At 40.4% G+C, this 25,740-nt stretch overlaps 4 protein-coding genes and 1 pseudogene across 4 annotated transcripts; 2 read left to right on the top strand and 3 right to left on the bottom strand.

Annotated features, from left to right (window-relative positions):
• Positions 1-8,096: 8,096 nt before the first annotated feature.
• Positions 8,097-12,265, top strand: LOC116111001 (transcription factor BHLH089-like). Its single transcript, XM_031397210.1, has 6 exons — positions 8,097-8,464; positions 8,506-8,557; positions 10,840-11,040; positions 11,253-11,318; positions 11,498-11,566; positions 11,661-12,265. Exons 1-6 carry the CDS (start codon positions 8,097-8,099, stop codon positions 11,784-11,786), a joined length of 882 nt encoding a protein of 293 aa, XP_031253070.1. The 3' UTR covers positions 11,787-12,265.
• A 325-nt stretch (positions 12,266-12,590) lies between these two features.
• Positions 12,591-13,555, bottom strand: LOC116111068 (germin-like protein subfamily T member 2). The gene has a single exon (XM_031397273.1). The coding sequence runs from the start codon at positions 13,457-13,459 to the stop codon at positions 12,791-12,793; it is 669 nt and encodes a 222-aa protein (XP_031253133.1). The 5' UTR covers positions 13,460-13,555; the 3' UTR covers positions 12,591-12,790.
• Positions 13,556-17,207: 3,652 nt separating this feature from the next.
• Positions 17,208-18,198, bottom strand: LOC116111057 (annotated as a pseudogene).
• A 4,794-nt stretch (positions 18,199-22,992) lies between these two features.
• Positions 22,993-23,766, bottom strand: LOC116110991 (5-formyltetrahydrofolate cyclo-ligase, mitochondrial-like). The gene is made up of 3 exons (XM_031397202.1): positions 23,404-23,766; positions 23,160-23,300; positions 22,993-23,021 (listed from the first exon to the last, which is right to left on the bottom strand). The coding sequence occupies exons 1-3, from the start codon at positions 23,705-23,707 to the stop codon at positions 22,993-22,995; spliced, it is 474 nt and encodes a 157-aa protein (XP_031253062.1). The 5' UTR covers positions 23,708-23,766.
• A 172-nt stretch (positions 23,767-23,938) lies between these two features.
• LOC116110984 (serine/threonine-protein phosphatase PP2A catalytic subunit-like) lies at positions 23,939-25,735 on the top strand (the record flags this gene model as incomplete). The annotated part of the gene is made up of 2 exons (XM_031397193.1): positions 23,939-24,398; positions 25,647-25,735. Coding segments are annotated over exons 1-2 (342 nt in total), but the record flags the coding sequence as incomplete, so codon positions are not given.
• Between the last annotated feature and the right edge of the window lie 5 nt (positions 25,736-25,740).

The raw sequence follows: 25,740 nt of genomic DNA, 5'->3' as shown, positions 1-25,740 counted from the left end.
TCGGCCTCGACTAGGTTCGTTCTATCGAAAGCGGACTTGAACAGGATGTTCACAGCGCTTCCGTTGTCTACAAGCATTCTGCAGACATTATGGCACCCTATCAGGGGCGTGATCACCAGAGCATCCTCATGAGGATGGTGCAAGCGAGCTACCTTCTTCTCGCAGAAGGTGATCGGTTCCTCCTTTCTGGCTTTTTGAGGTCGTTGCGAAGTGTTCATTACCCTGATCGGGTCGTGATGTGCTTTGCGAGCATACCTTTCCTGCGCTCCTCACGTGTTTCCCGCGAGGTGCGGACCTCCGAAAATTATGTTCACACTGCTATATCCGCTGCGATCACGACGCTTTTTCTTTTGCTCCCCTTGGTTCTGTTTTGGAGAGTCAACAATGTACTCCTTGAAGTGCCCTTTCTTGATGAGCTCTTCGATAGCCTACTTCAGAGCTCAGCATTCATCAGTGTGATGCTCATTATCCCGATGGTAACGGCAGTATTTTTTGCTGTTTCTGGCCATAGTAGGAGTTTTCATGGGTTCGGGCTCACCGAGCAAGTTGGCCTCCTTGGATTTGTCGAGGATTGCAGATATGGACATGTTCAACGGAGTGTATTGAGTCCTGTTACGGTCACGACGAGGAACAGGAGCATAGGACTTTTTCTGCTCGTAACGGGGTTTCTTCCCTTTTCGCTGATCGTCAATATCTCCTTTGTGATCAGCTCTCCTATTATCTCCCTGACCAGACATACTGCTGGAAGTGCCGTGATCGCAACGGCGGAGTGCCGCCAATGAATTCTCTATTCGGAGATACTTTTCTGCTAGGTTGTAGAATCTGGTGAGGAAAATATCGTCCTCAGCCTGCAGTTCTTTCCACAGGTCGGTTTGCGGGCGAACTCCAGGTATTATAAGTGTTCAGATGGACTCTTCTGGAGTGTGGGCCACCTTGTTGAGTTCCTTGTGGAAACGGTCAATGTAAGATTGCAGGGATTCGTCTCTTTCTTGCCTTATGTTGCTGAGGTAGCTCAAAGGCATCGAAAACTTCAGATTGGCTTGGAAATGCCGCAGGAACGCCGTGCTCATCTGAGGCCACGAACTGATCGATTCTGCCGGGAGTGACCTTAACCATCGCTTGGCATGAGAAGTCAGCGTCACGGCCAAACAACGGCATTTTGCAAGGTCCGAAATCTGGTGGAGCTCCATCAGGTCGTTGAACTCATATAAGTGATCCTGCGGATCATAGTTCCCATCAAACGGCCGCATATCTGGCATTCTGAACCCTGGTGGAAGTGGGGCAGCTAGCACTTCGGGAGAAAAAGGGGATGCAGAGGCGACCTGCGCTTGTTCGTTTTGCTGCTCCCTTAACCTGTCCAGAGCTCGCTGTAGCTCCTCAATTTGTGGTAACGGAGCCAATTGGGGATTGCTTTCACCCGTGCGAGTCCGACCTTCTCGATTACAGTTCAGGAAGGTCTGGAGGTAGGATTCCTCCTCGCCTCGGCCGACATTTCCGACCGCCCTTGACACACGCTGGCTAGAGGCGTGCGAAGGCGACAGATCGTGCGATGCATTTTCACGACCCTCGCGATGGTACGAACCACCCCGCGAGGTGTGGGGGCCACCTGCATGATAACGATCAGGATCGTTTTGCTGGCGGTGATAAGAATCATCGCGCGCGACATTTTTGCTTGGGTTCGCCTGCGACGTGGCATGGGACTGCTCGGGATTCACTTTTTCGTCGAGTCTCAGCTTTGCTGATACCCTGCTCGGGGCACCTTTTGTGCTCGCTGGTCCCTGGGGGCCCGTAGGCTGACCTTTTGCCACTTGCTTGCCCTTACATCTACGTGCTGCAGTGCTCGCGGCATGGGCTATTGCCCTTTGCCGCGCTTTTGCGCGACCGGCAGGCGTCTTTGGCGGTTGCACCGCCCTAGCTATGGTAGATGACATGCCTTGGTCCAAACGGTCCAACATTTGGTTGACCGTCTGGAGAGTATTGTCGAACCTCTCCAGGTAGTTTCTGATGGCAGGGTTAAGTTGTGAAGCTGCCGGGATATCCCCCGCAGCATTTTGCGAAACTGGAACTTCTTCGGTATGCTGATTAGCTTGCTCTGGCTCAGATTGGCGGGCCATTTCCTGTTGTAGGACCAGTAGGTCAAAGATTCTCCTGATTAAGGGTAGACACTAAATCAGGCCCTCCTTCTAGCGCCAAACTGTTGATGCTTGATTTTGGCAACAACTAATTGTCACATGCGTGGCGTTGATTGGTCGAAAAGCACGCGTGATAATGAATAAGAAAGTGAAATAAATGCTATGAGAGCTTTTAAAGTGGTTCGGATGCTAAAGTAGCAAGTCTTACGTCCACTGATTTGTATTGATATTGATAGTGTGGGTCAGGTAGTAATAGCGGACTGACTTACAAAAGATTGGGAAGTAAATACAAAAGCGTGAGAGAGAGAGAGAGTTTTTCTGTAAAATTGTCGAATCCCCTTAATGAAGGGGTCTTCCTCTTCTTATACCCAGTTGAATGTGCGTAATCATCACTAAATCCTTGGGTTGGTGTGATTGTCAGGACCTAATCTGATTTTACGTCCCATTACCCATTTTCCAAGCCGATTTCACGTGATTCGGAGCAGGTTAGCGGACACGTGAGAGCACTAGGACGTTTGGCAGGCTTGACGTGCGCTTACTGTTCTAACGGGAGCAGGCCACGTTTCGTCACGCAACTCCATGTCAGCCTTTAATTTCTTAGTCATAACAATTATAGAGGTTGAAAATGTGGGGAATTAGGCTGCAATATGTAAGGATATGTGAATCTGAAGCATTCTAAGATGCAATCTTGCGAGCAAGTCATGGAAATTGGAACGTGGTCTTTTCCTTTCGTAGAAGTTGTAAATGACTTGGCATACGTCTTAGCTTATTTAAGAATTAGTCGTTGGATCAGTTACATAAGAAATATGATCAAATGACCATTCATATCTCCTGATATTTTCGTGAGGACAACCATGAATCTAGAGCAGAAGTTCTTCGAAGTCTTATGCTGACACAAGCCAATGGAAGCACCTGATAAACATTAACTTGTTCGGAAACCAACCATATTATTTTATTGGATGTGTGATGTTGATATTAGGACGTATGGTTTTCCTGTGTTGTAGTGCTGCTGCTGTCACAATGTTAGCCTATACATCTCTAAATATTGCCATTGCTTCTGTGGGAACATTGCATAATATTTTACTGTGATTCTAAAAACCCTGTTGAATCCCAGCAGTCTTTTGAACTATATAAAACGCTAAGTGCTCATGAAAATAGTTGGATATCTTGAAGCCCATTAAACAAATTAATAATGTTGCTAAGCAAAATTTGTAATTAGTATTGTTTTAAGTTTTAATGCCACAATCTAACTCACTATTCGAAATTCCCAAATAGAACATTAAAATGTTGTGCAATTAAGCAACATTTTAACCTAGTCTACAATACTTAAATAATGTTCAAAGAAATGATATTTTGCTTGAAACAAATATTTTTGATTATTAGATTGAAGCTGGAAACTGGCAGCAAAAGGGCAGAATTTGAAGTGGTAAAGTTGGCTTGGGAGCAATTCACCATAGCTGATTTGTAGGCATGCTGAAGTGATTGTTTTTGGTGAATTCAACATACATTAGGCTGCCCACTTTATATCAAGTTAATGTGAAGTAATTCGAGTTGCTAAAGATGTATGGTTAAGGTGTATTTTAGGATTAAAATATATTTTATGTTAGGTACAACAGTAGGATTACAATGTATAAACTTTGATGTTTTTGGTGAATGCATATATTGAATACAAGTCTTCCTCTCTCTTATCTCTTCCTTCCTTTTTCTCTCCCGTGTAACTATCATTTACGTGCTCCAATAACCAACAACTGATATCAGAGCTCCATTTGATCTTAAGGAGCCTGCAAAAACCTTCATTTTTGGCACTCACTCAGTTAGTCCTCACCACACCAAAAACCAGAGTTCATGGCAGCAGGTTCCGCCTCACTCCTACCTCCAACCTTCAATGGAGAACAATACCATATGTGGGCTGTTAAGATGAAGACTTATCTAAGAGGTCAGAGTTTATGGCAATACATAGAAGAAGAGAAGCAGCCGCCACAGTTGGGGCCAAATCCAATCTTGAATCAAATAAGAATCCACGAAGAAGAGACTGCAAAAGCTCCAAAAGCTTCGTCCTATATACATGCAGTTGTTACGGATCAAGTCTTCACAAGGATAATGGCTTGGAGACAGCAAAGGAAGCTTGGGACAAGCTTAAGGAAGAATTTGGAGAAAGTAGCCAAACTCGAAATATGCAAGTCTTGAACTTAAGGAGAGAGTTTGAGACATTGAAAATGCAAGAAGCTGAAGTGGTTAAGGAGTATGTAGATAGATTAATGAATGTGGTTAACAAGATAAGGCTGCCAGGGGAGGAGATAACAGATAAACGAATTGTAGAGAAGGTATTGGTGAGCCTACCCGAGAGGTTTGAATAAAAAATCTCCTCTTTGGAGGATTCCAGGGACTTGTCTAAGATCACCTTGACTGAGCTTGTTCATGCACTTCAAGCGAAAGAGCAAAGAAGAAAGTTAAGGCAGGAGGACAGTGGTGAAGTTGCATTGGTTGTCCTGCAAAAGGGCAAGCCAACTCAAGGAGGAAACAAGAGACTTGTTGGAGATAAAAGAGGAAAGGAGAGAGCTAGCAGTCAGTGGAATAAACCAGGAGGTTTCAGCAGTTTGCACCATACTGCAAAAAGAAGAACCATGCAAAGAGCAAATGCTGGTTCAGACTAAATGTTTAATGCAGGGCATGTAAGCAATTCGGCCACATTGAAAAGGTCTGCAAAATCAAACCACACCAGCCAACACAGCAAGCATAGGCGGCTGAGGATTTGCGGCAAACTACAGAATCAGAGCAGTTGTTTGTGGCTTCCTGTTATGCTGTTAAGTCCAATGCTAGAGCTTGGCTGATTAACAATGGATGTACAAATCATATGACACCTGATCTGGAGAATTTTGTGAATCTAGACCAATCATACCAGTAAAGTGTAAAGGTGGGAAATGGTGACTTTGTGAAGGTTAAAGGCAGAGGAGATGTGGTTGCGTAGACCTTGATAGGTACAAAAATAATTTCTAATGTGTTGTTTGTTCCTGAAATCAATCAAAATTTGCTTAGTATAAGAAAGATGCTTGAAAGAAATTACACTTTACACTTTGAAAATCCTGCACAATATTAGATAATGAGGGAAATGTGATGATGCATGTAAAAATGGTGGGGAAGAGCTTCCCAATTGAACTAAAAAAATCAAAATTTCAAGCTATGACAGTGAATTTAGATGACATAGACCTATGACATAAAATGTATGATCATTATCATTTTGTTGACCTTAGACAAATGAAACTAAAAAATATGGTGCATACCTTACCGGAAATAGAAGCTTAGCAAACCTATTTTTCCATCAAACCAGGCCTGAAGAGCTACTAAAAAGCTCCAATTGGTACACACTGATATGTGTAGACCAATGCAGACCCCATCCCTAAGTGGATCCAAGTACTTTACTTTGTTTATTGATGATTATTCAAAAATGACTTGGGTGTATTTTTTTAAAACAAAAAGGTGAAATTGCTGCTGTGTTTAGGAGGTTTAAAACTCAAGTTGAAAACCAAGCTGGTGTAAGGATAAAGGCTGTGAGAAGAGATAATGGGGTGAATATACTTCATGGAAGTTTGAATCAATATGCAAGGATACAGGAATATGGCACTAGTATAGCTATCCTTATAGTCCTCAACAAAATGGAGTGAGTGAAAGGAAGAATAACAGTGATGGAGATGTCAAGATGCATGCTAACTGAAAAAAGTCTGCCAAAGGAGTTATGGGCAGAATCTGTGAACTCTAGTGTGTACTTGTTGAATAGGCTTCCAACCAAGGCTTTAAAAGATCAAACTCCATTTGAAGCATGGTATGGAGTTAANCTTAGACAAATGAAACTAAAAAATATGGTGCATACCTTACCGGAAATAGAAGCTTAGCAGACCTATTTCTCCATCAAACCAGGCCTGAAGAGCTACTAAAAAGCTCCAATTGGTACACACTGCTATGTGTAGACCAATGCAGACCCCATCCCTAAGTGGATCCAAGTACTTTACTTTGTTTATTGATGATTATTCAAAAATGACTTGGGTGTATTTTTTTAAAACAAAAAGGTGAAGTTGCTGCTGTGTTTAGGAGGTTTAAAACTCAAGTTGAAAACCAAGCTGGTGTAAGGATAAAGGCTGTGAGAAGAGATAATGGGGTGAATATACTTCATGGAAGTTTGAATCAATATGCAAGGATACAGGAATATGGCACTAGTATAGCTATCCTTATAGTCCTCAACAAAATGGAGTGAGTGAAAGGAAGAATAATAGTGATGGAGATGTCAAGATGCATGCTAACTGAAAAAAGTCTGCCAAAGAAGTTATGGGCAGAATCTGTGAACTCTAGTGTGTACTTGTTGAATAGGCTTCCAACCAAGGCTTTAAAAGATCAAACTCCATTTGAAGCATGGTATGGAGTTAAGCCTCAAGTGGATCATCTTAGAATCTTTGGGAGTATATGTTATATCCTCATACCAGCCATCAAAAGATCTAAGCTTGATGACAAAGCAAAGGCTGGAATTCTGGTTGGTTACAACCTCCAATCCAAGGCATACAAAATTTATATTCCAAAGTCTAAAAAGGTAGTGATTTCAAGGGATGTGAAGGTTGATGAGAGGTCAGTTTGGAATTAGGAGGAGAAGAAAATTCAAGATGATTCAAGGCCACAACAAAGAGAACAAGTTGCTGACCAAGTTGATGGGGCAAATTTTGATACAGAAGAAGAAACTTCAGTCAGAGGAACCACACATCTTGCTGAGATTTATGGGAGATGTAATGTAGCTATGCTTGAACCAGCATCCTATTTAGAAGTAGCCAAGTTAGAGGAATTGAGAATTGCAATGTAGGAGAAGCTATCCATGATAGAAAAGAATGGAACATGAAAGCTTGTGGACAGACCTGTCGAGAGAAAAGTGATCCAGGTAAAGTGGATATTCAAGAGAAAATTGAACCTTGATGGTTCAGTTTTGAAGCACAAAGTTAGGCTTGTTGTCAAAGGCTTTGCACAACAACATGGTGTAAACTTTCAAGACACATTTGCACATGTTGCTAGACATGATAAAATCAGGTTAGTCCTTACTTTGGCAGCTCAATTCAAGTGGAAAGTTTATGAAATGGATATCAAGTGGGCCTTCTTAAATGGTTGGCTTGATGAAGAAATCTTTATTGAACAACCTGAGGGACACGAAGTTAGAGGGAAAGAAGATAAGGTCTATTTGTTGAGGAAGGCTTTATATGGCTTAAAACAAGCTCCAAGAGCTTGGTACAACAGAATTGATGATTATCTGGTCAGCCTAGGTTATGCAAGGAGTCCAAATGAGCATACTTTGTATGTGAAGAAGGTCAATGAAGACGTGATCATGGTTTCCTTATATGTAGATGATTTGCTGGTGACAGGAAACAATGCTATTGAGGTTGAAGAGTTTAAGAAGGCAATGCACAAAGAGTTTGAGATGACTGACTTGGGAGGGATGACTTATTTTCTTGGAATGGAAATACATCAATCACAAAATGACATTTTTATATGTCAAAGGAAATATGCTAATGAGATGCTGAAGAAGTTTGGGATGGATGAATGTAAGTCTGTTGGCATACCTTTGGTGCAAAATCAAAGGTTGTGTAAAGAGGATGGAGCAGCCCTTGTGGATGAAACTAATTATAGAAGGTTGAGTGGGAGTTTGTTGTATTTAATAGCAACAAGACCTGATCTAATGTTTGCCACTAGTTCCTATCAAGATTTATGAGCAAACCAAGTGAGGAGCATCTTAAATCAGCCAAGAGAGTGCTGAGGTTTATCAGAGGAACAACAGATCATGGAATCCGGTTCAGGAAGTCTGAAAACTTCAGATTGGTGGGCTATGTAGACAGTGATTGGGGAGGCTCTTGTGATGACATGCGAAGCACATCAGGGTATGTTTTCCTGCTGAATTGTGGAGCTTTTTGATGGTCTTCCAAGAAGCAAGAAACAATGGCTCAATCCACTACAGAAGCTGAATACATATCAGCTGCTGCTGCAGTAAATCAAGCCATATGGTTGAGGAATATGTTGAATGATATGGAGGTAAAACAATGTGAGCCTACTGAAATTTTTTGTGATAATCAATCGGCTGTTGCTATGGCAAAGAATCCAATCATGCATGGTCGAACTAAGCACATAAAAATCAAGTTTTATACAGTGAGGGAGGCTGAGCAATGCAGGGAAATCAGATTGACTCATTGTAGGGGAGAAGTTCAATTGGCTGACATCTTTACAAAGGCTTTATGTAAATCCAAGTTTGAAGATCTTAAACTTAAACTTGGTGTCTCAAGCAAAAATATTAAGGAGGAGTGTTCAAAGTAATGATATTTTGCTTGAAACAAATATTTTTGATTATTAGACTGAAGCTAGAAGCTGGCGGCAAAAGGGCAGAATTTGAAGTGGTAAAGTTGGTCTGGGAGCTGTTCACCGTAGCTGATTTGTAGGCATGCTGAAGTGAGTGTTTTTGGTGAATTCAGCATACATTAGGCTGCCCACTTTATATCAAGTTAATGTGATGTAAATCGAGTTGCTTGACAGGCTATTCGCAAGTGTACGAAATCGCGCAAGTAATAAAGCTCGAGTAAACGAGTGTCGAATCCCAAGAGAACTACCTACCAAGTACCAAACTAGTCCATTTTATTGCTATTTGATGAACCAGAATTTTAAGAATGAATTTAATTAAAAGGATAACAAACTAAAAATTAAACAAAGGCAGAATTTTATTAATACTACAGTAAACAAATCAATACGACTAAACCTAAGGCACAAATTTTATACCAATTTAATCATATGCATTGACAATTATTGTTAACCTAATTAAGCTTATTCTAAAGGCCAAATTCCCTGATATTCCACTAACTTTCTCTCGAAAAATTAGCAAATTAACCCTTAAGCAACAACCCAAAATATCTCTAAGTTGGATTTAGGAGTTAAGAGATCATTAAGTTCTATAGAATTTACCAGAGCCTCACAGATTGCGATAACCTACCTCTAGCGTTTGCTCAATCTATGGTTTTATTACCTTAGACAAATCAGGTTTCATCTCTCGATCTCAACCTAACCCATGATATCATTCAAATCTCGGATCCTTAAGAATTGAAAGTATTATGCACAATAATAAAACTTAGAATTAAATGCTCAATAAGAATTAACAACAAATTAAATCAACACATATTCATAAATTGGGCTACATCTTTAGCCATAGAAAAGAGATTTAGTTCATAATTATAGTAATAAAAACAACCATTGTATTTAATAACATGAGTTCAAGAAATAAAAATAGAAAAACTTCTCTAATTTGTGAACGAGAATCGCAAGAATTCTGATCTCCAAAGTAGTAGCCGTCCTTTCTCCTCCTTCAAATCCCCTTTAAAACTAATTAAAAATCCTTATTTGTAGTGCTATGGTTTTCAGGTTACTTAGGAAAAGAATTAAAATCCTTAACCCCCTCAAATTCGGATTAGGAGAATGCAATAACCCAAACAGGCTCGTGACCCATCGCTGCGGCGATGATAAACATCGCTGCGGTGATTGTTCTTTCTGTTCAATGAGTCTGTGATCTTCAGAATTTGGTAAAGTCATCAACACAAACTTTGTAGCTCTCTGAATAAGCTTTCCAACGCCACCAGAATCGTCAAATTCTGATTTCTACAGCTCAAGTTATGATCCAAACAGCGAAGTATGCTCATCTTGAAGAATTTCCAGATTTTACGTTGTATCTTCTACGCGTCACAACTTTGTCGTTTCAACTCCGATTCTTGCACCGTTTGTTCCTACATGTCATAAATTCCATTGACATCATTCTTTTTCCTTCACATATTGGTTTGAACCTGAAAATATTCAAAATACACCCGTGATTCCGTAAAAGGTATTTATGAAATAATTAATTCAAATTCCACAATTTAAACACATTTTTCCACAAATAATCAAATTAAATCACTAACAAAATATATACTTTCAAGCTCTTATCATTGCTAAAGATGTATGATTAAGATGTATTTTGGGATTAAAATATGTTTTATGTTAGGTACAACAGTAGGATTACAATGCATAAACTTTGATGTTTTTGGTGAATGCATATATAGAATACAAGTCTTCCTCTCTCTTATCTCTTCCTTCCTTTTTCTCTCCCGTGTAACTATCATTTACATGCTCCAATAACCAACAAATAAGGCATATAAGCCTCAGGAATATCGTTTCTTGTTACTGAAGGCCGAAGTTGTCATGAGAAATTAATGTTTAAAAAACACTTTTAAAACTCATTAAACATATTATGCTTCAAAGTAGTGAGTTTCTTTGCAATATTGTTTTCTTAAATAAGAACATCAATATTTGCAGTGGAATCTGGTGATGGGTTTCCTTCGCCTGAAGCCATATTTAAGAATTTTATTTTGTATCTTGCCTCTATAATGCCATCATGAGTTATAATTCTATAAGCACTACTGTACAAAGCTTTTATCAGGAATGAGTTTTTTTTTTTGAGAAGCCCAACCAAATATGGTTCTATATATAACTATGTGATATATCTAGTTAACTGTGACCTTATAGGTGTCTCAAAATATAGGTTCTTTGGTTCTCCTTCAAATTCAGAATATGTTATTTTTGACCATGTGTGAAATCTCACTTGATTTCGATTCTGGATAAAGGAAATTCTATATTTTCTTTATGTTGATTTTTCTTATGTTTGCTGCAGAATGAATCCAATGGTAAACGAACGAAAATATCAGGATCTAAAAATGAAAAAGGTGGTTCAAAAGCTGAGGCTGAAGCAAGTTCTGCGGCTGGTAACAAGTCAGCTGATCAAAGCAATAAACCTGCGGAGCCACCAAAAGATTATATTCATGTGAGAGCAAGAAGAGGCCAAGCTACTGATAGCCATAGTCTAGCACAGAGAGTAATTCACTTCAATCCTCTCGATTTTCCAAATTACATCATTGTGCACCTAGTATAATAATATCTGATGCTTCCATGTGGTTAATATACCATTTACACTGCTAGATATGAAACTGTTAACATGTTTATTTTCATTTTTGGTTATTCTGGTTTGGAACACTAATGGTATAACAGTATAATTTGTTAACTAGGAACATACTTACCTTTCTGCAGGCTAGGAGAGAAAAAATTAGTGAGAGGATGAAGATTCTCCAGGATTTGGCCCCTGGATGTAACAAGGTATCTTCAGTTGTCTAACTACTTACATATCAGTTTCTTTGGCTAGTCTCAACTTATTCTTAGGAAGAAATTATTATGAATTCACTGTAAGTTTTTTTGTCATCTATTTTAATAAAGTCCAATCTGCAATCTCATTTGACTTGGTAATCATCTATTAATAAATGGTTGCTCACAATCAGGTTATTGGAAAAGCACTTGTCCTTGATGAGATAATTAACTACATCCAGTCACTTCAGCAGCAGGTTGAGGTGTAGATATCCCATCTTATGTGTCTGTAGCCATATGACATTTTCTTCTTTAAGCTGGTAAACAATAATTTAATTATTTTTTTCACTCTTGTAGTTCCTATCAATGAAGTTAGAAGCCGTCAATTCGAGGGTGAGCCTGAATCCTACCGTTGAGGGATTTCATTCAAAAGATGTAAGCCTATTGATGCTGACTGATTGCTTAATAATTTCTTTATTATAAAAGCAATTGACTCCAATAATGTGAAATTGTTTTGATGTTTGAGGTTACATGGTGATCATTGATACTGCCGTACTGGAATTTGAATTTAGTACTTCTCTTACCAAATCTTTCTGGCAAATAGAAATGAACTAAGAGTGCAATTTAGATGTTTGTTGACTGTTTCAAGAACCAAATCAATTCCAGTGAACATCACATAGAATAACCAAGTTATTTATGCTTAATTTAGTAGACGTTTAGTCATTTACAATCAAATGATTCATATGAAGTAGTTTTCAACTAATCGCGTGAAGAATTGGTAGTTATTGAGAACTGGTCTTCTTGTGTGATTCTTTGATACTACTGCAATGTTATAAAATTTCTAAGAATTGAAAAAATTCAACCTCTTTGGAAGGATAGGATTTTTCTCTTCATTCTAGTGAGAGAGAAATAATCAGTTGGTTAGATCTCGAGATGTGGGTAAAATAATGTTCTGATGAGAGCCCTATTATCTGACTGGATACGATTGTACTCTATTAATCAGTTCTTAAGCAAAACTTATCTGAATTCAGTTCTTGGAACAGTATCTGAAAGATTGTGTTTATTGAAGAAATTACTTTGTCTTGCGAAAAAATAAAAAAATAATTTATGTGGGGTTATTTTACCAGTGTATAAAAAAATCTGTATGATATGTATCTTTGAATCAAGTCATTGCCATAACAAGTAGATTGGCTGTGTGTTCGTATTATAGCTTAAATGAGCAAACTGGCACTTAAAAGGGGGAAAACAATAGAATTTTCAATTGAGCTACTGATACTAACACTTCCATGAGATTAACAAAAGCTTTATTTAATCTTATTCTTCTTATTCACTGTTCAGTACACATACATACGTTGACAGACTACTGCAATCGCAATGATTTATTATTATAAAACAATAAATGATCCATCACTTCTGAGAGGTTGAAGGATGGTGAAGAAGCAAATTAACATGAAACAATCTTGAAAATGCATGAAGTTGAGAAATGGTTAAGAACCAAACTTGGATCTGATCCCATTGATTACATCATCTCCCACCTGGAAGGCTTTGGTCAACACCGCATTAGGAATTGACGGCGTTGAACCGAAGAGACTTGTGGAAGAAATCACAACACCAGGGAAGTGACTGTTGAAAGATGTAAAAGCAAGAGCCTTTCCTTCCCCAACGTTTAGTTGGAAGTGAACCAGTCCTCTTGGAATCACAAACATCTCCCCAGGACTCAAAACCTTTGAGTGAAACACGTTGTCACCTGTTACAAATCCTACCAGCAGCTTTCCTACAATCACAACACCTGTCTCAGATGCACGGGGGTGTGAATGAGGTGGGTTGATTCCACCGGGGGCAAAGTCTACTCGGTTCGTTGAAAGCCCCAGCGTATTGAGCCCTGGAAACGTGAAAACATTAGCTGAAGTCACTGTCGCTCCGAAGATATTTGATGTGTTTCCCTCTTTGCGCAGCCCATCGAAGAAAAAATCATCCGAAACTACTTGTTCAGCAGGTTTGCAGGGGAAGCCATTAACTGATACGGAGGAATTCAAGTCTGCAACACAGAAGTCCTGTAAAGGATCAGGATCGGCCGAACGTGAAGGAAGAGGGAGAATGAATAACACTATTAGGCAACATAAGAGTTGGAAGGGTGAGCTTGATAAAGAAAACATATTGGTGGTGTATGTTGAACAAAATGGCCAGATAGTTTAAGGTAAGATAATTCCAGGATGTTGTGATGGACGGATGATCATGGATCCTTATATATTCCTATTAGTACCGGAAAAATTTGAACCATGTCACTTTGTATTTATTAAAATATAGCAAAGGAAACTTGTTGGTTGAGATTAGTTGGTTTCTGGCTTTGGTTTGGCACTAGAAAAGATTAAAATCGTAGACTTAACAGATTGTCCCTGCCTGAAGATAAAGACCATAATGATTATTTTATTTTTCCACAGTTGACATGGTCTATAGCAATTTAATTGGTTAAAGAGAAGATTTCAAGCCCAATCTAAGTGTAGATTGTTGAAATTGGGGGTTTCTAATATTAACTATAGAGTTTGAAAATGTGGGGAATTAAGCTGCAATATGTAAGGATATGTGAATCTGAAGCATTCTAAGATGCAATGCGAGCAAGTCATGGAAATTGGAACGTGGTCTTCTTCTTTCGTAGCAGTTGTGAATGACTTGACATACGTCGTAGCTTATTTAAGAATTAGTCGTTGGATTAGTATAGCTGTCCTTACACTCCTCAACAAAGTGGAGTGAGTGAAAGGAAGAATAAGACAGTGATAGAGATGTCAAGATGCATGAGTAATTTTAGGACCTAGAGACTGGTCCTTAGGACTGGTCCTATGGTCCTAAGGACCCAGGACTGGTACTTTGCGTCTGAAAATTTTATTTTTCCCCCTGATCTTTTTTTTTTTTATATTTTAGGGGTTAAACAAAATTTGTAGGGGGTTTCTAGTATTTTTTAGGGGTAAATTAGTAAGTTTTTAAAAGTTTAATTAATTTTTAAAAAAAAAATAATAAAAAAATAAAAGTTAATTTTAACATAAATGTAATATTCACATTTCACACATTCACGCTTCACAAATAAACAATTAAATAATTTTTTTTATTAAATTATTCATCTTCATCGTCAACAATATTTACATCATTCAAATCTGTATTCCTAAAAAGTTTGAGTAGCTCGGGATCTTCAGGGTGCTGTTATAGTATTCTTTCTGCATGAGTCCAATCCCGTAAACACGTTATCACTTCAATCATCTCATCGGTTAAAGAACATCTTCTGTGTTCAATAATCCAGCCACTCGTTGAAAATGTTGACTCGGATGCAATTGTAGAAACTGGCACAGATAAAATGGCACGTGCCATTTGGGCTACAATGGGGAATCGACTTTCATGTTGGTTCCACCATTGAAGAATATCCATGTCACGTTTTTCCTTCATCGTCTTAAAGGACAGGTCCACTTGTAGGTAGCGATTTAGCTCATTTGGTCCATATATGTACGAGCTGGAGCTGGTACTTTCGCCATGTTTCATATACGTCCACTTGCTTGATCCTTGACGGAGGTTTGCATCAGGGTCCTGATCGTCTCTTCTGAACGTTCCACTTCCACTTTCATTGTACTTGTTCCCATATAAAGAAAAAAGGCTATCCAATTTTTGTTTAAAGTCAGTTAAATAAGACATATAATCATGTCCTAAATGTTGGCCTAACTCAGTAATTTTACAGTTAACTACGTGTAATTTAAACCTAGGACTACAACAAGGCCTAATCGATATAAGAATGAAATATCTAACCAATATTTCTTATATTTTTCTTCCATCTTTAAAACAATTTCCCTCAAACATTATTATATCTATATTTAGCAAAGTTTTAGCAATTTGAAGTAAAATATGTAACACTAAATTAGTAGTCGGATAATAAATACCACTTAATGTATTAGTAGAATCATAAAAAAATTTAAGAAATGAATTAAAAAATTCACAATCTGCCCAATCATCATAGCTGACAATTTCCTTTGGATAGTGCTTTCGATTGACGAAATCTGTAATTTGTTTTGCGGTTGGAAAAACTTTTTCCAACATCAAGTAGGTGGAGTTCCAACGGATAGACATGTCCGTACATAACTTCAAAAGTCGAACCGGTTGGTCCTCTTGCTTACAATATTTGACGTACTCCTGCCATCTTTTATTGCTACCGTAAATCCGATAGCCATGTGCACCCTCTCCATCTTCGAATGTATAACATCTAAACCTGCTTTAACTATCAAATTGATGATGTGACAAGCACATCTCTGGTGAAAAAATTTGCTTTCAACATGCGGATCCAANAGTATTTTTTAGGGGTAAATTAGTAAGTTTTTAAAAGTTTAATTAATTTTAAAAATAAAAAAATAAAAAAAATTAATAGTTAATTTTAACATAAATGTAATATTCACATTTCACACATTCACGCTTCACAAATAAACAATTAAATAATTTTTTTATTAAATTATTCATCTTCATCGTCAACAATATTTACATCATTCAAATCTGTATTCCTAAAAAGTTTGAGTAGCTCGGGATCTTCAGGGTGTCGTTGTAGTATTCTTTCTGCATGAGTCCAATCCCATAAACACGTTATCACTTCAATCATCTCATCGGTTAAAGAACATCTTCTGTCTTCATTAATCCAGTCACTCGTTGAAAATGTTGACTCGGATGCAATTGTAGAAACCGGTACAGATAAAATGGCACGTGCCATTTGGGCTACAATGGGGAATCAACTTTCATGTTGGTTCCACCGCTGAAGAATATCCATGTCACGTTTCTCCTTCATCATCTTAAAGGATAGGTCCACTTGTAGGTAGCGATTTAGCTCATTTGGTCCATATATGTACGAGCTGGAGCTGGTACTTCCGCCATATACGTCCACTTGCTTGATCCTTGACGGAGGTCTGCATCAGGGTCCTGATCATCTCTTTTGAACGTTCCACTTCTACTTTCATTGTACTTGTTCCCATATAAAGAAAAAAGGCTATCCAATTTTTGTTTAAAATCAGTTAAATAAGACATATAATCATGTCCTAAATGCTGGCCTAACTCAGTAATTTTACAGTTAACTACGTGTAATTTAAACCTAGGACTACAACAAGGCCTAATCGATATAAGAATGGAATATATAACCAGTATTTCTCATATTTTTCTTCCATCTTTAAAACAATTTCCCTCAAACATTATTATATCTATATTTAGCAAAAGTTTTAGCAACTTGAAGTAAAATATCTAACACTAAATTAGTAGTCGGATAATAAATACCACTTAATGTATTAGTAGAATCATAAAAAAATTTAAGAAATGAATTAAAAAAGTTCACAATCTGCCCAATCATCATAGCTGACAATTTCCTTTGGATAGTGCTTTCGATTAACGAAATCTGTAATTTGTTTTGCGGTTGGAAAAACTTTTTCCAACATCAAGTAGGTGGAGTTCCAACGGATAGGCATGTCCGTACATAACTTCAAAAGTTGAACCGGTGGGTCCTCTTGCTTAAAATATTTGACGTACTCCTGCCATCTTTTATTGCTACCGTAAATCCGATAGCCACGTGCACCCTCTCCATCTTCGAATGTATAACATCTAAACCTGCTTTAACTATCAAATTGATGATGTGACAAGCACATCTCTGGTGAAAAAAATTGCCTTCAACATGCAGATCCAATCTCTTTTCAAATAAAGAGATTGCCACGGTGTTAGGAGTTGCATTACCAAGTGTTAGCGCTACAACTCTATTAGTTAATAAATATTCTTGCAAAATTTCAAGAATTGTAAAATAAATAGTTTCAGCACTATGTTTTTCATATAATGGTTTAAAACCCATCAATTTTTGTTGTAAACCCCAATTATGATCTAAGAAATGTACTATGNCACTGTTCAGTACACATACATACGTTGACAGACTACTGCAGTCGCAATGATTTATTATTATAAAACAATAAATGATCCATCACTTCTGAGAGGTTGAAGGATGGTGAAGAAGCAAATTAACATGAAACAATCTTGAAAATGCATGAAGTTGAGAAATGGTTAAGAACCAAACTTGGATCTGATGCCATTGATTACATCATCTCCCACCTGGAAGGCTTTGGTCAACACCGCATTAGGAATTGACGGCGTTGAACCGAAGAGACTTGTGGAAGAAATCACAACACCAGGGTAGTGACTGTTGAAAGATGTAAAAGCAAGAGCCTTTCCTTCCCCGACGTTTAGTTGGAAGTGAACCAGTCCTCTTGGAATCACAAACATCTCCCCAGGACTCAAAACCTTTGAGTGAAACACGTTGTCACCTGTTACAAATCCTACCAGCAGCTTTCCTACAATCACAACACCAGTCTCAGATGCACGGGGGTGTGAATGAGGTGGGTTGATTCCACCGGGGGCAAAGTCTACTCGGTTCGTTGAAAGCCCCAGCGTACTGAGCCCTGGAAACGTGAAAACATTAGCTGAAGTCACTGTCGCTCCGAAGATATTTGATGTGTTTCCCTATTTGCGCAGCCCATCGAAGAAAAAATCATCCGAAACTACTTGTTCAGCAGGTTTGCAGGGGAAGCCATTAACTGATACGGAGGAATTCAAGTATGCAACACAGAAGTCCTGTAAAGGATCAGGATCGGCCGAACGTGAAGGAAGAGGGAGAATGAATAACACTATTAGGCAACATAAGAGTTGGAAGGGTGGGCTTGATAAAGAAAACATATTGGTGGTGTATGTTGAACAAAATGGCCAGATAGTTTAAGATAAGATAATTCCAGGATGTTGTGATGGATGGAAGATCATGGATCCTTATATATTCCTATTAGTACTGGAAAAATTTGAACTATGTTACTTTGTATTTAGTAAAATATAGCAAAGGAAACTTGCGGTTGAGATTAGCTGGTTTCTGACTTTGGTTTGGCACTATAAAAGATTAAAATCGTAGACTTAACAGATGGTCCCTGGCTGAAGATAAAGACCAGAATGATTACTTTGTTTTTCCACAGTTGACATGGTCTATAGCAATTTAATTGGTTAAAGAGAAGAAATCAAGCCCAGTCTAAGTGTAGATTGTTGAAATTGGGGGTTTCTAATATTAATTATTGTTGATACTTGATTTTGGCACCAACTAATTGTCACGTGCGTGGCGTTGATTGGTCGAAAAGCACGCGTGATAATGAATATAAAAAGTGAAATAAATGCTATGAGAGCTTTTAAAGTGGTTCGGATGCTAAGGTAGCAAATCCTACGTCCACTGATTTGTATTGATATTGATAGTGTGGGTCAAGTCGCAACAGCGGACTAACTTACAAAAGATTGGGAAGTAAATACAAAAGCGTGAGAGAGAGAGAGAGTTTTTGTGTAAAATTGTCGAATCCCCTTAATGAAGGGGTCTTCCTCTTCTTATACCCAATTGAATGTGCGTAATCATCACTAAATCCTTGGGTTGGTGTGATTGTCAGGATCTAATCTGATTTTACATCCCATTACCCATTTTCCAAGTCGATTTCACGCGATTCGGAGCAGGTTAGCGGACACGTGGGCGCACCAGGACGTTTGGCAGGCCTGACGTGCGCTTACCGTTCTGATGGGAGCATGCCACGTTTCGTCACGCAACTCCACGTCAGCCTTTGATTTCTTAGTCATAACAGAAGCTCCCTAGTTTGTAAGGTTTGAGGGTCGAATCTTGGAAACTAAGTCATGCCGCGGTTGGAGGTTTTGGTTGTTCCGACCTGAATAGAAGAAGCTCGGGACATGACCTTCGGCGAACACGACCTCGCACAGTTCTCGCCCAAACGACCTGAGAATCGTCATTTTAACGACCTGGATTCGTTGGGCGCTCTTTTACGTGCCTTGGAGAGATTCAATGAACCTGTATCCACGCTGTCAGGCGCTCTGCACGCGCTGCAGTGTCTGCCAGAAACATTAAATGCGCTGCGCTGACTCGGCGTCGTTTCGACAGCTCTGATTGCACGACGCACTTGAAACGACGACTCCCATCACGACATTTAATGCGACGTGGGCGCATTAAATGCGGGGAGAGAGAGGAGGCTGTGGTTTCGATTCGGAGAAGTGGTAACCGTCGATTCGCAATCCATATAAAAACTCACATTTTTCAGATGAGGTCACGAAAACCCCTTTTGCTTCGAGTGTCAAGCCTTTGCAAACCAGAAATTATCCTTTTCCGATCGGCGCTTCTCAGGCAACTGAAACGAGTTTCGGCCTCGATTACGCATCCCAGAAGGTAAGATTCTCTTTTTTTTTTTTTTTTTTTTTTTTTTTTTTTTTTTTTTGGTTGGTGGGCAACGGCGTTGGGTTTCCTGGCGTTCCACCAGAGACGCGCCACTTGTGCGGAATCGAGCCGTGGGTGGTGGCTCAAGTTACTATTAGGGTTTAGGAATTTGTCCCCTGCCACCGCACGGGACAAAACATGAAGGCCTAAAGACGTGTCTGTCGATGTTGCAGACTCTGGAATGGATTCGTCAACGTCCAAACCGAGGAAGCGGCCAGCTCGTCCCGCGGGACGTTCCCGAGGATGCATCCCTTGAGTCTTCTCGGTTCTCACCAAAGAGAACTTAATAGGATATAAAAGCAGTTTGACGGTCCGTGCGGGGGTGTTCCTGAGCATCCAGGTCGGCACGGCCCTTCGATGGCCTTGTCGCGATCTCCGAAGAGATCTCAAGGGTGAGGGACGATTCCCCTCATTTTCATCAGTTGGTCCTGGATCACTTCGGGATCGCACCGATGCAACTCACGCCAAATGCGTATGTCATCGCTGTCGCGATATACATCGCGTGCTGCGAAAGCGGTTGGGTGAGCCAACGGCAGGGAGCTCGGCGTGCGCTATTACCTCAAAAAAGAGTGGACAAGGTTCATACTACTTGTCCCGGCAACCTACCATCGCGAGGGGATACATAGCTATCCCAGCAACGCGGGGGCCTACGAGACGAAATTCTTCTTTTTCTGCTATGACGGCCACTGCCGCTTTTAGACACCAAGTAGGTTATTCCTCGTGAGGCATATTATCTGTTCGCATGCTCTATAATAACGACCTGTATTCTTTTGCAGTTAACAGAACGACTAGCCAAGACTTACTTGACGACCCGGATAGGCTCGTATCTTTTGGAGTACTAGACGAGGAGAGCCGGGATGCGAGGAAGCTCGTGACAACCGCGAACTTGCGGAAGTACGGTTTTTTCAGCGACAAAGCGTCTTTCGAAGCCTTGGAAGGTAAGTTACGTTGATTCCCGTCCTGGTCGCGGAGCAATTTTGTTTACTAACGCACTTGCATGCAGAAACTATGCCCCCGAAGGAATCTGAGCAGCCCCGTCGAGCTCCGTTTGTCTTCCCTCGATCGAGGAGGGAGAGAGCGGCCGAAGCTGCTCGTCCCATTCATGCACAACCGGTGCAAACTGCTGCACCTTCATAGCCCCCCTGTGCATGAAGTGACCAGGGCAGAACAGGTCGCTCAGGCACCACCGGCACGCCTAAGGCGTAAAGCCCCGGCCCAAAGGTCGAAGAAGAGGAAATAGGTTCAGGCTGAAGAGTCTGAGACCGAATCCGAGGAGGAGCCCTTGAGGTCGCGAAGGGACTCAAGGAGGTCGGGCAAGGAACCTGCGAGTGAGGCGATCACCTCCGACAAGGCGAAGGACATACCAGTGCTGGACTCGCTGGGGAGCCTGCCAGAGTACCTGTAGTCGATATTCTATTCTCTGCTCGAGTGTGGACTATCGGAGTCTTACGATGAGTTCGCTGACACGGGCGATGACCTGATGACCACGTCGTTCAAGCATCTAAGCAAGGTAAACGAGCTGTTCTTAAAATTTTGTTCTGGTTCATTTCTAACCATTTCGTGCTCGCAGGCTCTACTTGCGATGAGGATGTCTATGGAGAGGACTCGGCTGGGAGCTGCGAAGGGGTCCAGCGACCTACAGGAAGAGGTCGCGAAGCTCAAGAAAAGCCTAGAGTCCGCCGAAGCTGAAAGAACACAAGCATTTGATGCGGCGAACAGATATCTGAGCCAAAAGGATGCTGCTTTACGAACAGTGGACTTCAAAAGGCGGAGCTTGAGCGACGCGTGGAGGATGTGAAGGAACTCCAAAGGACAACCGCCAGGCTCTCCAAAGTGGTCGGGGAGAAGGACTAGGAGATCCAAGCGACCTCCGTATGGCCCAGCGAGTTGAACAGGAAAAGGAGGCCTCCGAACAGGAGAAGCGAGCTCTTGAGGCTGAACTCCAGAAGAGTCGTGAAAGGATCGCTTCACTGACTGAAGAAATGCGGAATCAGTCAGAGGAGCTGGAGGAAAAGGCCGCCGACTGGGCGATCGGGTCCATTTATTCCCTCCGATTAAGGAACCCAGCTATGGACATTTCTGATCTCCCGGAGGGGTGGCGTGAGGCTTTGCGGATCATGGCTGAGGAGGACGATTAGGTAGCCGTGGCCGCCCAACGACACGACCAGGCAGGGGGTTCTGGTTCGAAGGATCCCCCCGACCAGCCGTAGTGTAATGAGTCGACCCCATCGTAATTGGGTCTAACTTTTGTTTGTACATAAATGAAGACACTTTCTTTTCAATTGCAGTTCGCTTTTTCATACAAGTTCAATTTAATATTCAATTTGCATAAGCAATATTACATGTGAATTCTTACACGCGAACAGAACACATACGAACTGTCTCCAGCGAACAAAATTAAGCTTTACATTAGAAATGAAATTAACATAAACTGATTGAGAGCTGAGTTCGCGATTACTGATAGTAGGGTCGGAGGTGTTCGGCGTTCCAAGCTCGGGGTACTTTAGAACCGTTCAGTCTTTTGAGATGGTAAGTCCCCGGCCTGATCACCTTGTTGACCCGGTATGGCCCTTCCCAGTTAGGTCCCAGTACCCCTGCACTCGGTTCTCTGGTCCCAAGGAGAACTTCCTTTAGCACAAGGTCTCCGACCTAGAAGTCTTTTCGCTTGACCTTTGAATCGAAAAACCTATTTGCTCATTGCTGGTAGGCTGCTATCCTTAGCGAAGCCTTGCTGCAATGCTCTTCAACGAGATCCAAACTTGCCCTCATAAGTGCTTCGTTTTCAACCTCGTCATACAAGTCCCTCCGAAGAGAACTAGTTCCCACTTCTACAGGGATCATCGCCTCGCAGCCATAGGCTAGCGAAAAAGGGGTCTCTGAAGTGGAAGTTCTTGGAGTTGTCCTGTACGCCCATAAGACTTCGAGGAGGTCGTCAGCCCAATTCCCCTTGGCTGCCCCAAGTTTGGCCTTTAGAGTGTGCTTGATGGTCTTGTTGACTGCTTCAACTTGGCCATTCGCTTGCGGTCTGGCGACTGAGACAAATTTTTTATGGATGCCCAGCTCGTCGCAGAACTGCTTGAACTCCTCATTATCGAATTGCTTTCCATTATCCGAGATGAGGGTGTGAGGAATTCCGTAGCGGCACACTATGCTCTTGAAAACGAAGTCTTTCAGCTTTTTGGTCGTGATCGCGGCTAGTGGTTCGGCTTCCACCCATTTCGTGAAGTAATCTACCGTGACCACGGCATACTTGACCCCTCCCTTTCCGACTGGCATGGGGTCGATAAGATCGATCCCCCACATGGAAAACGGCCAGGGGCTATGATACGTTTACAAGTCCTAAAACACTTGTAAACATGAGTGGACAAGGAATTACAAGTCCTAAAACACTTGTTAATTCGGTNATCGATCAACATCAAATTCTGAATTCAAATCATACAAATTGATTATAGTCATTCCATCTCTTACAAAAATCAAATTCCCAAGTCATATTTCACAACCATTTAGCATCTCAATGATACAAGTACTTATGACAGTAATAAAAAAAAAAAAAAACAGACCTTTAGGTGGAGTTTGCAAAATTTCAGACAACAATTTAGAAGTGCTAACTTCTCTCAAAGCAGTGCAACTTATATAGGCACATAATCTCTGACAAGACTTAAACCACGGAGCTTCCAGAACAATGTTCTGAATTGCATTATCTGGAAACAAAACAACATCAATTCCAAACATATAAAAAAATCCAACAGCTTAATTTAAACTACGAAAATATAGCATTAACGATGAGGTTGAAAATGAGCTGACCTTCATGGGATCGAAGAGAAGGGTCCATAGACTTGAGGGTCTGGCGGACTTTGGATCGGAGGACCCGTTTTTGCTTGAAAATGGAATCCAGATGTGGTTGTTGAGGAGGGTTAGTGCTGTTGTTATTCATGATGGAGACGAAAGAGCGCGGTGAGATGAAGGATGGATGATTGGAAGTGAGTTTGTTGTAGTAGTTGAGACTAGATGTGACTGTGAGTGGCGATGGTGTAGAGTAGCTGTAGGCGCACGCTTGGGTCATCAGCGCCACCACCTTCGCCTCTTGTCTTAGCGCACTTGTCCACATGATTGTACTTTTTTATTTTTTTTATACTGAGACAGCCCTCTAACCTTTTCTTTTTACCTGTCAAGAGGTTTATGTTCCACTCCTTCAGATTTTCTACATGTTAATACTTCATAAAAATACTTGTTTGGGTAAAAGTACAAATAAATAAAAATAGAAGAAGAAATTAAAATATAGAAAAGTTTAGGGACCACCATAAAAATCCTCCATTCTGATAACAAAACAATGCTCTAACTGCAACATACAAAAACACAACAATACAACTGAGCTCCAGGGCCAAACCCATCCCCGCTTTCTCTCTCTATTTATTTCTCTCTCCAAACCCTAACCCTAAATCCACCATGACCTGAATCTCACTGTTCCTTCTGCCTACTCACGCTCCACCGTTCGATCATCAGAAGAACATCGATAACACCCCGTCCAAACAAATCTCGAGAAACCATGCCGTCGCAGGCCGATCTGGACCGTCAGATCGAGCACCTTTTGCAGTGCAAGCCTTTATCAGAAGCGGAGGTGAAGACCCTATGCGAGCAAGCGCGAGCGATTCTGGTGGAGGAATGGAACGTGCAGCCCGTCAAGTGTCCGGTCACCGTCTGCGGCGACATTCACGGACAGTTCCACGATCTTGTTGAACTTTTTCGCATCGGAGGCAACGCCCCTGACACCAATTATCTCTTCATGGGCGACTATGTGGGTCAGTTACCGGGCATTTTCATGTTCATTTTAACGTATTAATGTTTTTTTGTTATTTTTGTTGGGTTTTATTATTGATGTCAGTAAGGTAATAGGAGATGCCCGAGTTAATTTAGCTTCTTTTCAAACGAAAAGAAGTTTTAGGTGGGTAATATGGTGTCAAGGATGTGCGTTGGTGTGCTTATTATTACTAGATGAAAGGCTTTTCAATGAGTATGTATATTTAATTGGAATGGAGTGGTTGGATGTGAATCATAATAGTTAATTGGAATGGTTAGTGAATATGCTTTCTTTAACAAGTTATTTGACAATTCATATATCAACACAAACATGTTTAAAATGGGACACGTAAATACATAGAGAGAGAGAACCATTGTAGCTTATCCTCTATTGCACAAACTCTTGACCTCTGGGTATCCGTGTCAAGCACCAAACAAGAATCCATGTACTAAATATTTTATATTTCATTTATTATATTTTGTCCCACAGCGGCCAAATATATTGTTATGTTTGTGTCGGATTTGCAATTTTGGCCTTGATCCAATCCTGGTTTCCGCTGCACAGCCTTTTGTTTCTAATTTTAGGTCAGATCACACTTTAAATTTGTACTGAGAGATGATCATAGAGACTCTGATTCTGGTTGCAACCAATGGCATTTTAGAATTTAATGTGCAATGATATGTTGGAGATCAAAGCATGTGTGTGCTGTAAACACAAAAGAAGAAAATCATTTGCTTGCTTCAATAAGTTGGCTCCAAATGTGAAGGAAGTTGATTCTGAAAGACATTTTGTAGGATGAAAGTGATTTTCAAGGTGGAGAAAATTAATTGTTCTTGTAGATGATATTGTATCTAAACAAAATGAAGGAAGTGGATGAAAATGTTGGATCGTCTTAAGTTCTCTGACCAAGGACTGTTTCTGCTCAATTTTGTAATCTCGAACAGAATTTTTCAATATAAGTGAGCATAAAGTGTTTACCTACATTGTTATTATATCTTCCCATATGGAAGGTTAATCAGATAGGCTCCAAAGTGTGACTACTGATTCAATATGTGAGTCAAGAAAACTATAATCTTGCACTAAAAATTTGGAACCAGTTTCTTTCCCAATTTGATTAGCTTTATGTTCTCTTTGCAATGTATTCCTTCTAAACTGTTGTGAGAAACCTTATATATTCATGCATCTTTTTTTAATTTTTAGATATATATCAGATTTTTTCATTGATTTGTAGTTTTATCTTATTGTGCAGATCGTGGTTACTACTCAGTAGAGACTGTCAGCCTCTTAGTCGCTCTGAAAGTTCGTTATAGAGATAGAATAACAATCCTAAGGGGAAATCATGA

Source organism: Pistacia vera, unplaced genomic scaffold, assembly GCF_008641045.1.
Source record: "Pistacia vera cultivar Batoury unplaced genomic scaffold, PisVer_v2 Contig1186, whole genome shotgun sequence".
Taxonomy (NCBI): Eukaryota; Viridiplantae; Streptophyta; class Magnoliopsida; order Sapindales; family Anacardiaceae; genus Pistacia; species Pistacia vera.
The sequence above is the reverse complement of the archived record's forward strand: the minus strand, read 5'-3'. Positions and strand labels throughout refer to the sequence as shown.